The 14,920-nt window shown below is 41.4% G+C and overlaps 1 protein-coding gene across 2 annotated transcripts in view; it reads right to left on the bottom strand.

Moving 5' to 3' along the window:
- Window positions 1–14,920, bottom strand: part of trappc9 (trafficking protein particle complex subunit 9) — a 319,927-nt gene that overhangs the window by 102,058 nt on the left and 202,949 nt on the right. For both annotated transcript variants that reach the window (XM_083981671.1, XM_083981672.1), the window contains one exon: window positions 9,612–9,703. In XM_083981671.1, the coding sequence (XP_083837797.1) occupies window positions 9,612–9,703 (92 nt within the window). The remainder of the gene's footprint in view (window positions 1–9,611; window positions 9,704–14,920) is intronic.

Here is a 14,920-nt window from a genome sequence, read left to right as displayed (position 1 = left end):
GGCTTCACAGAGCTCCCTCTGGAGATACAATCAACCTTTTCAGCTATACTCCTAAACTCCTTGAAGTTGAAGGTGATTCCCCTTAAAGCAGAAGTAAGTGATATATTTGTGTTAATATAAGTCTTAAATAGTTATATCTTCCAACAGCAATCACTTACATAGAGTGTTTGGTCTGAAACACGGGTCTGTCAGTCACTCTGCTCTGCTCTGAGCCGAGGAGAAAACATTTATCGTATCCTACAGTTTTTATCCAATGAGGAGAGAGAACGGCATGCAGGGCTGTGTGTGCAGCCAAGGGACGCCGTGAATGTGGCGACGTAGGGACGAGGACTGTTATGGTGCGTCCAAGGAAACTCGTATTTTTCCGACCGTGAAGTGGTACCAGTTCGATCTGGTACGAGTTCACCGGTCGGAAGTTACGAGTGGCCGTTATAGTGACTTTCACCGGTAAAACAGGTCGGAAAAACACGAGTGGGTTTCCTGGAACGCTACAAAGTCGTAAGTTGTGACTTGAAGCTGTAATTTACGATTTCAAAAGCCTGCCTGGAACGCAGCATTAGCGAAAACGACCGGACCACTTACTTCTGCTTTAAAACAATCACTCAAAACAAGTCAATACATACAGTATAAACACTGTTTAGTAACAGACTTGGAATTTGGAGAATGGTCGAAGCCATCACTCTCCGATAGGGGGACGACACTGAGCTAACTACACGGTGAGGTGAGCACTATCATTAAAAGGCCCAATTTCATGTCACAAGAAAACAGTTGACTTTTTAATATGTACGATCCAAATCTCCTTCAGTGTGTAGGTTGCTAGCTTTAAGGTTTCCTGTTCCTGTTGTTGTTTGTGAAGTGAAGCAGATTTTGAAAACAGGAAGAGGAAGTGGAAAGGGAGGAGAGCGCCACTTAAAAATACTAAATCACCTGAGTCAGACTGTATTTGGATATTTTGGCTTCACTTCTGCTTTCAGCATCCACACCAGATCACCAACCATCTTGTTTTTAACAATGTTATGATCTGTTATGCTTTTATTTCTTTTTGTTAAGGTGACATTGGGTGACCTGAAAGGCGCCACCAAATAAAATGTATTATTATTATTATTATTATTATTATTATTATTATTATTATTATTATTATTATTATTATTATTATCAGTGATGGTAGAACCGCGTTATAAAATAACGGTGTTATAAACGGCACTACCTTTTTCAGTAATGAGAAATCAAAAAAGTTACTGTTTCCCCTGTTATAACGCCGTTATGTAAGGGATAATGTATAGTTCGGAGGTTGTTATGGAGAAATAAACCCCGACAGGTTGTATGGAACCCCGACGCGAAGCGGAGGGGTTTCATTCAACATGAAGGGGTTTATTTCTCCATAACAACCGACCAACTATACATTATCCCGCTTATTACACGGTTTACGAGTAAAATAATTAATTTGAAACATAATGTTGATCAAAATACGACTTTAATCGATTTAAAATTGCATTTAGCGAATCTACAAGACCGCCACTTCCGCTGTTTTGCCGAGCCTCCTCCCGTTCGTGCATTTGAAGCCTTTGATAATCAATCAGTGGATCGATAGATTACCATACACGTGTTAAGATGTGTGTATTGTGTGTAGTCGTATCTGTCATAAACAAGAGATTAACTTTACTGTTTACGGGGTGCGTTTGTGTCGCGGAGCCGCGGTGCCAGCTGCACCGAGACGAGAGGAGGAGAGCTGTGACACTGGGTCAGAGGCTCTGATCAGCAGGTCTGGTTTCCAGCAGCGATGTGGAAGGAGCCTCCACTCTACTTGTAACAAGTTACCAGTCATTTATCTAACATCGCTATTAGTCCGAAGCTGTTTAATGACGGTAAAAATGAAACACAAGGTAAATATCCTGCATAGTTTCTCTTTTCTGTACTGCGCTGATCAGAGCGCCGTCCCTAGCAACGGTCTGTTATACATGACGACGGTCCGTTATACAGAAATAACAGACCGCAGAACGCAGCGCTGGACCAATCAGAGAGCAGGATTCAATAGAGCCGTGTAATAAAACACCGTTACTTGACTCAAGAAGTCCCGTCAAAAAGTAATACACCTGTTGAAATGTACTGTAGTTACATTATATAGGCCTACACATTTTTTGGGCATTTTTTTCATGCCATCAATTACTCTTCTACTTTTTGGAGAAAGATACTACTAAGATACTAGTTAGATACTACTAACTATAACCTATGACTTTTTAAAAGTAACGGGTCCAACACTGCTATTAACAAGCTACCTAAGACCTTTTGTTAATTCTAGGAAATTAGTGACCAAAGTAAACACATAAATTACAAATTCAATCCACCTACCCATCCTCTAAACTCTTCTAGCTTTCATAAGTTAGATAGTTAGAGAATTTATAAAATAAAAAAATAAAAAGGTGCAAAGCAAACAAGACAGATATGAGTGCTTCCTGGGCTGGGTGCAGACTGGACTGACATCATCCTACAGTAAGTTGGGCTTTAAGGAGGCTTACTATCATCTCCCACAGGCCCTATCACTGCTGCACAGATAAGTGCAGGAGAGCCTGCAGTTGATGTATGCTCACAGATGTGACATATCACCAGTCACAGGTGCAGTCTGAACACTTCTCTCATTTCAGCCATGCATGTATTCATCCCCATCCTTCCTCTCTCCCTCCCTCTCTCAGGTCAGCAATCATCATCACCACAACAGGACTTCGGCGTTAGGTGGATGTGGACTGCCTGGCAGCACCATTTGTCAAACCTGCAGCACTCATGGCAATTGGGCACCTGACAAAAGCTTAAAGGCATATTATTCCATGAGGCGTCCCCTGTGTGTGCTGAAAAGCCACCACCTGTGACTGCTCCAAATGTCCATCTGTGTGTGTGTATGTGTGTGTGTGTGCAGGGGAGGAGGAAGGGGGGAAAAAAAATTCAACAGTGTGAGTCGGTTCAGAAGTGCTGTCTTATTAAATTATCTCTGTGCCTTTTTACAGCAAGGCCCCCACCCTTCTCTTTCCATCGCTCTCCGAGGCTAAACATTTGTCTTTCCATTCATGGGTGAATTTGTATTCCATTGAGATGGGTTCCTGGTGGCCGACTTGATGGCTGTGGGAGGAGGGGGAGGGGGGGAGGGGAGGGGAGGGGGTGGCTGGGTGCAAAGTCCGCATTCAGGCTTTCTGTTTTCCATCTCACTGCCTGGTTACAGCGCTCAGCGGGCAGACAATACAGACAAATCAAAGCCCCGGCTTCAGATGCTTAAATACGGCTTATAATTAATGCAGCTTCATTACCGCTACTAGATGCTCCTTTTTTTATTGATCACCTGACATTATTTTAAAAATATTCATCATTAGCATAACATTTGTCAGAGAGGCTGAGGATATATTCAAACGGTGCATATAATTCTGACTCCTGCTGCTTTTTTTATGTAAATACTTCCAGGTCTTGTTGAATTTGTCTTAATATATTATACCGCTGCCCTATTACTTGCAGTACTTTATGTGTAGCAATATATTACGAGGTGGTTTTAAGTAGGGAACCAATTACTTCATTCTTACTCACAGTTAAATTTATTTGCAGTAAAGTGCAACTGCTTGCTGGTGTTACAAGAAACCAATTTCCCCCTGCAGAGATCATTTAAAAAATGCACCCTGTTTAATCTCATGTCCAAAAAAAAAAAAAAAAAAAAAAATGTCAGGGCACTTCCTGTCTGACAGTCTCCCTGTGCTCTCCTGCAGCCCAGTATCACACCCAGCTACGAGGGCTCCCCCCTCCTGATTGGGTCAGGTGACTGTTTGTTTAGCAACACTCCATTAAGTTGACACAGCGACTCCTATCACGAGGTGCACCACTTTGCTTTTAATCAAATTGACAGCTGAGGAGCTATAATCAATGGGGCTATTTACATAATGCCAGGCTGAGAAAGAAAAAAAAAACAAAAACACACACACACACACACACACACACACACACACACACACACACACACACTAATGGTAGCACCTGTTCTGGCATCAGAACCACTGTGGTGAGTGGGAGGCTTCCAGCAACACGGTGACACTGATGTGGATGGTGCAGTTTCACAGAAGATACCTCTTGTGTTCTCTCAAGCTACTTTTCTGTTTGAATTTTACTATGGCTTTAAAGGGATAGTTCAACATTTTCGCAAATTGGCCCATAATCCCTATAGTCATAGCAGTAGGTTCGTTACCTTTAATTGTCGGTGCAAGCTATTTTTAGAATGGCGGAGCAGAGCCGTGAGCTGCTCAGAGCTATGCTACGGAGGCTCATGGGATTTCTTGGTTTCCTTCATCAAACTCATCAAATACACAATCCAACAACTCCACAACGCTCTGGTGGACAAGTTGTGACCTGCACATTCACCACACTATGAGATAATAACAGAACGTTACTAGACGGAGTTGTTTTAGAGCTAAATACAGAGACTGCTTACCGAAAAACTGCCACCAACGGGAACGTGCATCAGCGGTTTTGCATGAATTTCCCTCTAAAACAACTCTGTGTGGTAACGTTGTGTTATTATCTCATAGTGTGGTGAATGTGCAGGTCACAACTTGTCCACCAGAGCGTTGTGGTGTTGTTGGATTGTGTATTTGATGCGTTTGATGAGGGAAACCAAGAAATCCCATTAGCCTCCGTAGCGTAGCTCTGAGCAGCTCACGACTCTGCTCCACCGTTCTAAAAATAGCTTGCACCGACAATTAAAGGTAACAAACCTACTGCTATGACTATAGGGATTATGGCAATGAGCCAATTTGCCAAAGTGTTTAACTATTCCTTTAAAGGTTTACATATTTTGGCAACAGCAGAGCAGCTCACTCTAAGCTCCAAAACCACTGTTGCTAAACCACTGGTCCATGTCATGGAGGCTACTGACAATTTCATTTATAGTCTATGGTGAAATCAGATCCAGTTGTGTTCAGGGAAGGAAGGAGAAAAACTACAGTTTGATGGAAACAGGGTAAAAAAAAAACATCTCTATTAAAAATAAGCGCTGATATCTAGATCCTAATTTACTGAGCCTGTCAAACTTCCTCCCTCCACTTTCTCCAATTTTAAGGATGACAAGTAACCCTTATAGTTTTTTGGGGGAGCAATAAAAAAATTTGTCACAGATAATTAAACCAGCCAGCCGGTAACCTTCTGAAAAACAATAGCTGAGATTCTCCAAGGCTGCTCCGCTGACATTTAGACTGTTTGTCAAACTGTCTACCCTTTTCAACGGCACTATGAAATCCATGGTCAACGAATACAGTTTCATAGCGGGACTCCTCAAAGAGCAGCTTCCACTGAGACTTTTAGTGCCGGAGCAGAAAATGAAACGACTCAGTAGGAAGCTGTCAGAATTAGAGCTCTGTCAGGCAGGGAGGAACGTATCAATCCAAAGCTACAGTATATTAATGCTTCAGCCAGAACCCACCGTATTTATGAGGGGTTTTAAAACCTGGGGATGTGCAGACACAGTTTGTGATATCATGCTAATTTCTCTCCAAAGCAAACAGCAGGTTTCTTTAAAGAAATGTAGCATCTGTTGAGGCAAATGTTGAAGCTGTCCATGTATTTTAAATGCAGCCCTCTCATTTATTTTTGTGTTTGACGGAAGATTTGCACCCAGCTGTTTTTTCTTTCTTTCTGAAAAGGCTTACCACATAAATATAAAAGTATAATCCCCTTTAATTTCCTAGCCGCTAAGTTAATTACAGCTGTTCCTGTGAAAAATGAAATTCATCAGAAACAAAAGAATGTTTTGTTTCCCTTCCCTCCCTATTCATTTGGAATTACAAAGAGAATTTCATCATATATGATCTCACTTTATTGCAGCGCGGCATGTGACCGTAGCCCGGGGGTAAAATCATTTGCTAATGGCCTCCGTTTGCTCCCCATTCAATAATAATAATGAGGCTTGTAAACAAACTCAAAGCCATAAAATAGATTCTGGCACTTTCCATGTTCTCCATTTACTGGAACCAGGGTGATCACATTTTCATAGGGGTTTCTATGGTAGCGAATCGTGAGGAGGCATCAAGTTTCTCATGACACACGATTGGTTGAGCTCAGGCAGAGATGTCAGAGCATCTTTGCTACAACCCCGGCCTGAGGCGCCGTGTCCAGAAATAACTACTCGTACTGTTGACTTCTTGTACATTCTGAAAATGTGACAAGCGAGGTTTAAAATAAACTCCTGAGGAGAAAAAAAAACAACAAATGTGATTAAAATAAGAAATAATGGAGGAGGTGTGTGTTTCTCAGATTTCATACAGTAAGCAGGTTATTTTTAGCCTGTATTGTTTTCCCTTTAAGCTCTTAATTAGTTTTCTTGCTGGGAAAGCTGACACCAGCCACTTTGACTCAATCTGCTTTTGGTTCCAATAATGAAAAAAACAAACAAACAACAAAGACATTTACAGTATACTGTAGAGCTGAAAAAATAATCCATGTGGGAGTACAGATAAGTCATCCATCCACATTGATAGTGAAATTGGGTAAAAAGGAGCACTTTCTGCACTTGTTGTTATGGTGACTGCAAAGATATTACATGTGACAAATGTCTCCATCTCCTCCCAGTGATTGAGAGCAGAACTGGAAGCGATTACAATTTCCTTTAAATGAGTGAAAGGCTGGAAAGCTGAAAGAAAAAGCCCCAGCCTGACGGTGCCAGAAGACATTTTCTGTGGCACTGAACTGAAGCGCTTCCTGGAGGAGCTCGGGAGCCGTCAACACGGCCAATCACGCGCGTGGAAACCGCACAGTGTTTCAGAAAAGCGGCGGCGAGGAACAGACACTGCAAAACATGTGCTCACACACACACACACTGCCCGTGGATGAAATGCTCCAACAATCAATATTTTATCTCTGTGGGGTCCCGCGTGCCGTGCACACACACACACCACCCACCACACACACCACCCACCACCCACCACCCGCCACACACCACCCGCTTCACAGCAGCGCCTCAGATACTGCTGAAATACTGCCTGACTGACATCAACACCAGCAGATACACACGTTTACACACATTATAATAATACACACTATTAAGCATGAATAAATATTGAATTCTATATAACGCATGAATACTCATTAGTAAGTAGTTTATAAATACAGTTACAGTAAAACATTTTTAACTGTGTTTATACTAATGAGTATTCGTGTGTTATAAATGAAGAATTCAGTATTTAATGCTTAACTAATGCTGAATAGTGTGTACTTATTATAAAGTGTTACCAAAGTTTTAAAAAAAGACATTATAATGCATGTATAATGCTTTATAAAAGTTGTTATAACATACTGTATTATAAATTCAGCACTCATAATGCCTTATACCTCCATACCTGATGGTTTTTAAAGGAAGAATCTGAAGTCCTGGGTCACACAACACATTATAACATCCAAGACTCAGAGAACTGCTCTAACTATAAACAGATAATAAATGCTTAGTTTCTGAAATGGAACTATGCCTTCTAAACAACAAATTCATGAAATGTTATAGGATGAGTTGAAGAGCATTTAGTAAAGTGACACTTATAATACTACATAAACTTTGTTATACAAGATTATAAACCGTTATAACAACTTTTTTTAAAGCATTTTAAATCCTTTAAAATGACTTATGCATGTGCTTCTAATGCATTATAAACTAGATCTTCATAGAAAGAGTCACCAAACGTTCTTGGCATAAAATTTAAATTTAAAGGAGCAGGAAAGGAATCTGATTTCCACACAACACAATACTCCTGCTGCCCTCACATGGGCTGTGTAATAATCTGCTGTGTTATACCAGCTATGCACTTGTCATTTTGCACACACAAGGAAATTAGATCAAAACTTCACTTACTCTAAAATTTTAAACATTTTGCAAATGTATAATACTGAAAACTGAAACACCACAGATGTGAGATGTGCATGTTTTTTGGTTGTTTTTTTTACATGCATCGGACAAAGAAGAGGAATTCTTGATATGGATTTTATCATCTCATGAAGGAACTGAAGGAAATGAGAAACTATTGAAGTTTACTGTATGTATAACTTTTCCACACTGAAATGTCGGATATCGACCTATGAGAACGTATGTTACATATTCCAGAGTTGTGCTCTCACAATTGACATAAAAGTAATCATGGTAACTCTGTTAATGACATGTTTTCTTCTATGATCACGTGTAAGTTAAGATACTTGTTACACCTTGGTCCTTTTCTGTGTACTTTAACCTGATGACAGAGTTTAGATCTGGATCTAGATCAGGATCAGGATCAGGATCAGTGCTGGTACCACTCTTGTCTTTAATTCAAACAAAGAAGAGTGCTATTGTACAGCCTCAATTACTGGGACAACAGAACTAAAAGCTCTGGCAATTCAACACAACTACAATCAGAATTTTTGACAAGGAGGATCTATTCATCCACTGTATCTCTCTGGGTGTGTGTGTGTGTGTGTGTGTGTATGTGTGAGGCAACAATGGCATTAAAAGCATCCAGTTGGACTAGACACCGGGGAAATGCTTGAACTATACCCGTAATTGAGCCTGTGATAGTCTTGGCAGCCCTGATAAAGGCATCCTAATGGGCTGAGGCAAATTATCTGGCTCATAATCAGCAAAGCCTGTAAAAAGGCCTGAGCCGGAACCACACAACTACAAGAAATGAAGACACGGGGGGAGAAAACAAGCAGCCAGAATGAACCAGCACAGATAATGTTGGAATATCGCATCACGAGAGACGAGAGCATCTCCGACCCCCGGGAGCGGCTCCTCATTCAAGGCAGCGCGCAGCAAATACCACAAATAACAGGAGAACAGTGAATCTGGTGAAGGATTCGCCTTGACCCCCCCCACCAACACACACACACACACACACACACACAAATACACACTCCCCTCTCTCACACTCCCTCTCTATTTTTGTCTCAGCAGATTCTTACATTTCCATGCTTGATCTGCTCTGTCACATCATTTTGCAGATTGCTTTCTCTTCGCAAAAAAAAAGAAAAAAGAAAAAAGGCAAGGACAGCCCCAGCTGACTAATCAAAATGCTGGCAGTGCCCAGAGAGAGAGGCCGCGAGTCTGAGAAAACAAACACCCCAAGTAAATCAAAAGTGATTTTGGAGGATGATCACAGATGGTGCGGCCGGGGAAGGGCTCCTACAAAAATTTTGGCGCGCTCCCCCGGCGATTCACACGTTTCCCAGGCTGCTGTCTGCACTTGACTAAAATAGCATGTAGCCCATTATGAATGCAAATAAAAAACATGGCTTGAGACCCGTTGTGGAAGGTTTCTGCTCTAACTGACAGGTAAAAAGGAGATTGCTGTGTTAACCTGCCCAGACAAACCTGCAGACAGATATATTGGCGGGAAGCGTTAATAAGCAGATCTGCTTTTCCAAAAGATGGAAGATGACATAGAAATCTACATAACAACAGTCACGGTAAGTGGATGGAAACTTTTCCATTTGCTCCACATTGTGTCGACGATTTCCTGTTAACTAGTTGTCAAACTTTCACTCATTGTTGTGGGGGTGAGTGCAAAGTGTGTCATCGCAACATATAATGGCACATGCATATCCACACACACACACAGATAAGGACTCACCCCACTGCAGAGGAGCCAGCTGCAGGTGCTCCAGGACCAGCTGGTTCAGGACTCCCTCCACGCTGGCCTCTCCATGGCGACGCAGGGACGGGTGGGACGGGTTAAGGAGAAAAACTTTTCTTTTTTTTAGGCATTTTGAGAGACACACTGCTATTGACACACATAGAATATTTTACTTACAACAACAGCAGATAGAGGTGGAAGAATGTTCCAGTCAAATACATAGCATAAAAAACCAAAGTGAAATGTGAATAAAATCATAAAGACATGACATAATAATAATAATAATAAACCTGCTGTAATAACAAACACACAAATATGAGTTCCCTTGACATCCATAGAACTGACCCTGAGTCTGATCTCCTTCCTCCAAAATTCAGTCATTTCAACAAAGGCCCTGTCTTTTCAACCCACACCTTGGAGAAGCCAGCACAGATGATCTCACACAGCATCCTGACTCATCGGCTGCTCTAAAAAGGTAATTAACAGAATTTAAAAAAAAAAAATCAATCCGGTGAAGCTATGACCGGAGTGATATGAAAAGATTTTGTGGAGCGCTAACTGTAGGCGTTGGATTGATTTCTGATTGAGATGGGGCGTGTAGGGAGTTGCAGTTAGTCGAGGTGGGAAGGAAAATAAAAACATGGATTGCACTGTACAGTAATTAGAACCGTGTAAAACTGTAAGAGCGTTAATAAACTGGGCTGTCCGGAGGAAGAAACGCAGGAAATTTGATAGTTGATAGGATCTTAGTACTCGACTGCCTGGACCTGTGATTAGGATCTGTGTCTTAACACCGTTTAATCCTGAGACGTCCACTTCTGGTTGTCATAGGGATCAAGCTTCCCAGAAAGGGCTGCAGATTAAAAAACAAACAAAACAAATTAGTAATGATGAAACAAAGTTAAGCAAGAAGTACCACTGCAAATGTTCTAACCCTGTGCTCCAAGTTTCCTCCAGCTCCATCACAATAAAACTGTTTCTAGTTTCTGCCTCACAGAGACTTCCTCCTCCACCATCAGTGCTCCTGGTCTTCTGTCTTGGTGTCATCTTCCATTCTGGATTCAAATTCGACAAACGGATCAATTCAGTAGTCAGTACAAGTTTCTTAGATCCACTGCAAAACTCAAATTGTTTCTGTCAGCCAAAGATTTAGAAACTATGGTTCACGCTTTCATTTCCTCCCGACTAGACTATTGTAATTCTCTCTACTCTGGAATCATCCAATCAGCCCTATCCCGTTTACAGTTCATCTAAAATGTAGCAGCAAGACTCATCACTGGTACCAGAAGAAAATTGTATCTCTCCTGTACTAGCCAGTGTGGCCTCACACTTCACTGGTTGCCTGTTAAATATAGGATTCATTTTAAAACACTTGTATTTGTTTTTAAAGCACTGCATGGATTAGCACCAGATCATATCTCAGATCCACCGACAAGTCATTGCTGTTCATCCCACCTACAAAACTAAAAACAGGAGGTGACAGAGCCTTCTCAGTTACTGCTCCCAAACTATGGAACAGTCTCAGATCTTCACCCTCCATAGACATCTTTAAAACTCAGCTAAAAACATATCTCTTCTCTCTGAGTCTCATGAGACCTTCCCATCCCATCATCCCCACTCACTTTGTTGTTTTTAATGTCTCTTTGTGTCGGTCCTGTGTTTGTTTGAATTAATCTTATATGTAAAGCACTTTGGTCAACACCTGTTGTTTTTAAATGTGCTCTAGAAATAAAATTGGCTTGACTTATTGTCATAGGCAGGTGTGCTGGGATCCAGTTTCCCAGAAAGAGTTGCAGATAAAAAAAAAAAAAATCAGTAATGATAAAACAAAGTTAAGCAAGAAGTACCATTGCAAATGTTTGTGTTAATAGATCATTACAACGCAACCAAACATAAAGGACATATGATGCATCATGGGAGGAAAAATGATTACTACAATTATAAAAAGCTCCATAACCTGACTGCATCCTGTCATTCCTAATGTGTCTCTCCTTCATTTGGGGGTCAAAGGTGCAGCATGTGAGCATGTTTCTGTAACCTGACTATAGCCACGGCATGGGAGCGATCACAGGGAGGGGGCCACTGATGTATGAATGCCACATCAAAACAAATATGACTGTCAGAGAGCAATTACCTAGATAATGTGTGATGATAAGGACAACGCTGATCATTTACACAGCTGACATTTGGAATAATGGGTGAGACGAGCGGCGCCCGGAGCACCCAACCTGTGTCTATTAACCTTTTAGAGAGAGAGAGAGGGAGACAAAACATGCTGTGCTGGAGAGTGCCTCCGCTGTGCTGCAGCATCCTCTCCAAACTCAGACTGTGACTCACAGCCAATCACATGTCACCACATGCACCTGAATCTTATTCCAACAAACAGTGGCGGAGTTGTGGTTTGGAACCAGCAGCTACGGTACGCCCATCCTGGACACTCCATGCTGGTCTGCTTTAAAAAACTGACAGGCACCTGTCACAGGGGGGGGGTCAATATATCTACTGATCCAATTCACAAAGACGGTAACCGTGGCAACCCTGCTGGGCGACTTCACCACTGAGGGACATAGAAAAGAAGAGTTTTCACGTCTGATAGCATCCTACAGCATGACCGAGCGTTTCCTACAACATAGATATGCTATCACTAAATTTCAATGACATCATGCATAAGGGCAGAGCAGTGAGTAGTGAAGTCTTCCTGAGTAACATTACACTGTGTCACACACTGTGACAGATGAAGGAAACAACCCCAAATTACTATAATAACGGTCTATTAGTCATCTAACAGAGCAACAGCTGGATCTGAAACAACAGATCAAAAAGATGCACAGAACTTCCTATTCATCACTTGCTTGATGTCATGACTGTATTAACACATAGACCATATAAATTCACATATCGATACACATCCCTTGCAGAAAAACCACATGAACTTCACATGTGAAAAATTTTGCACATGTGAATCATGTTATCTGCACTTATCTTATCTATCTGTGAATTCCCATATGACTCCATTTTCCACATGTGGTAACATGTTTTACACATGTGCTCTACATGGCAACACGTGGTAACACATGGCCGATGTGTAAAACATGTTACCACATGTGGTTTTTCTGTAAGGGATGGATTAGAGGTGCAACGATTCGTCAATGTTGTTGACAAAATTAGTTGCTGATTAATTTAATTGCTTTAACTGTCAGTTCGGTCACCACGGGTCTTCTTGATCCCTCTCTCTTTCTACCAATCTCCTCTGGGACTTGCACATGTGTTGAAAATGCTGGGGGATGATTTAACATCTACTCATCTCAAAACATCAAAGTTCTGGATTATTTCACTCTCAATTCAATCTTTATCTGTTGCATCAGCAGCAACGTTAATTAAAATACATATTTTTGAATGATGTATCTTTATTGTCTTGGTTGTTAGTTGCCATGACTAAAACAACCTCAAGTTAAATTTAAAAGGCGGCAGCTTGCTAGCTAGTAACTAAGGCGGGGAAGATATGCTTTTCTCCCGATTCGATTCTTCTATGATTTTTTGGATGGCGATTTGATTTAAATTGCGATTCTACGATATTGCCGATTCTCTCGATTTCTAGTCTGCATTTTTAACATTTATCTGCACACAAATACTGTAGGAGCCTATAAATTAACATACTCCATTATAAAGTCAACTTAAACCCTTTTCAAAACCTGTACTCTCTGTATGTAAAATAGACTAACAAATGCACATTGCACAATATTTACAAAAATTCAAAAAAAAAAATTCTAGTAACTGTATAATTTATTATCTGATTAGGGATTTAACTGTTTCAACAACTGATGACTAGATTACTATGAAAACAGTCATTAGTTGCAGCCCTAATATTGACCGAAGTTCAGACCTGGCTCGTTTGGAGCAGTTGTTCCGAAACAAGGAGCGTTTAACCCCAAAGATCGGTTGGTTTGGTCAGATGGTGAACACAGCGATCATGCTCAGATACAGATAAAACAAGTGGGCCGAGATCACCAAGACAGGGTGGTCTGGTCTGGTCTGGTCTGGTCTGGTCTCAGCTCGCTTCCATTCGAGCCCCGGAGTGGTTTGTCTGAAGTGAGAACGTAATCGACTCAGCAACCAAAACAACTTCCCCCAAAAAACTAACCAACCGGAGATGTTCCATGGTGGTTGATTTTCCTAAGTAACCTCCTCATCCTTCCAGGTAAGATTTCTGACCAATGGGAGAACAGCTGGTTTGCACGTTTGGACCGCTTGTGATCAGGAAAAGAAAAATGCAACAATTGTATCAGTTTAGCCCCTGAATCGGAACAAAGCAAACGAGCCACATGTGTGAATACACCCTGAGATGAAACAAATGGGTCTAACAGTATCTGAAGGGAACAACGCAACAAGTCTTCAAGCCCTTAACTACACCACTGTCCATGTCCACAACGATCCACATCGAGGTGAACATGCAGTCTCTTCTGTCTGGCTTGCAGCGCAGTGGATGAAGTGTGATGTGGCTGTTCTCTGCTGCCTATGACAGCTTTACGAGGAGTTATAATAATAAGGGACTGTGAAATGGACATTTGCGCTGGTTTAAACAGCTTTGAGAAACAAATGAACTTCCACACTCTACGTTCAGGGGGTGAGTCATGAACCCGGCAATGACCTCCTCCGGGGGAAGACATGAACTGAGCATTCTTCGCTCGCTGAATACGGCTGAGCCTTTTCCCTTCATACGAGCGAATCACTATAACTCACACCATCAACACAACAGCAGTAATATTGTAGGGGCCGCATAAATTACAAATTAAAGTGACTGTTACTTTGCTCAAGGCCAAGCAAGCGCCTCTGAGTGTGACACGCGCTGTAATCAAATCTTTTTATTTCTGCAGTTTCTCATGCTGTAAAGGGAAAATCTGGCCTGGAGCAGAATTTACATTGTGCTTTTTCTGATGCTTTCAGACTGAGTCACTATCTCCACACAGAGGAACGTCTTCCTGTGCAGAGAAACGATAGCATCAAGACTTGTGTCTGTATCACCATGTGATCATTTTGGTGTACAGTAGCTCCATTGACAATGCATTGGCAACTGACTCAGTCGAAGTTTTATCCCCTTGCAAATGACTTTTGGAAGGGGAAGAAAACCTTCATTTTATCAAGGCTGTGAGACTGATATGGAAAACGTTTCATTCTTGCTTCTATTTTCTACTTTGACCTTTACTTTATATTCAGAGCAACGTCATTTCTACTATTTTTTTTCTTCTTCCAGATTTGGTTTATGTCACAGGGTTGACAATATTAACAATATAATAATGTGTCTATGT

Source organism: Trachurus trachurus, assembly GCF_905171665.1.
Source record: "Trachurus trachurus genome assembly, chromosome: 11".
In the NCBI taxonomy this organism is placed as follows: domain Eukaryota; kingdom Metazoa; phylum Chordata; class Actinopteri; order Carangiformes; family Carangidae; genus Trachurus; species Trachurus trachurus.
Note: the sequence above shows the minus strand (reverse complement) of the source record. Positions and strands in the feature narration are given on the sequence as shown.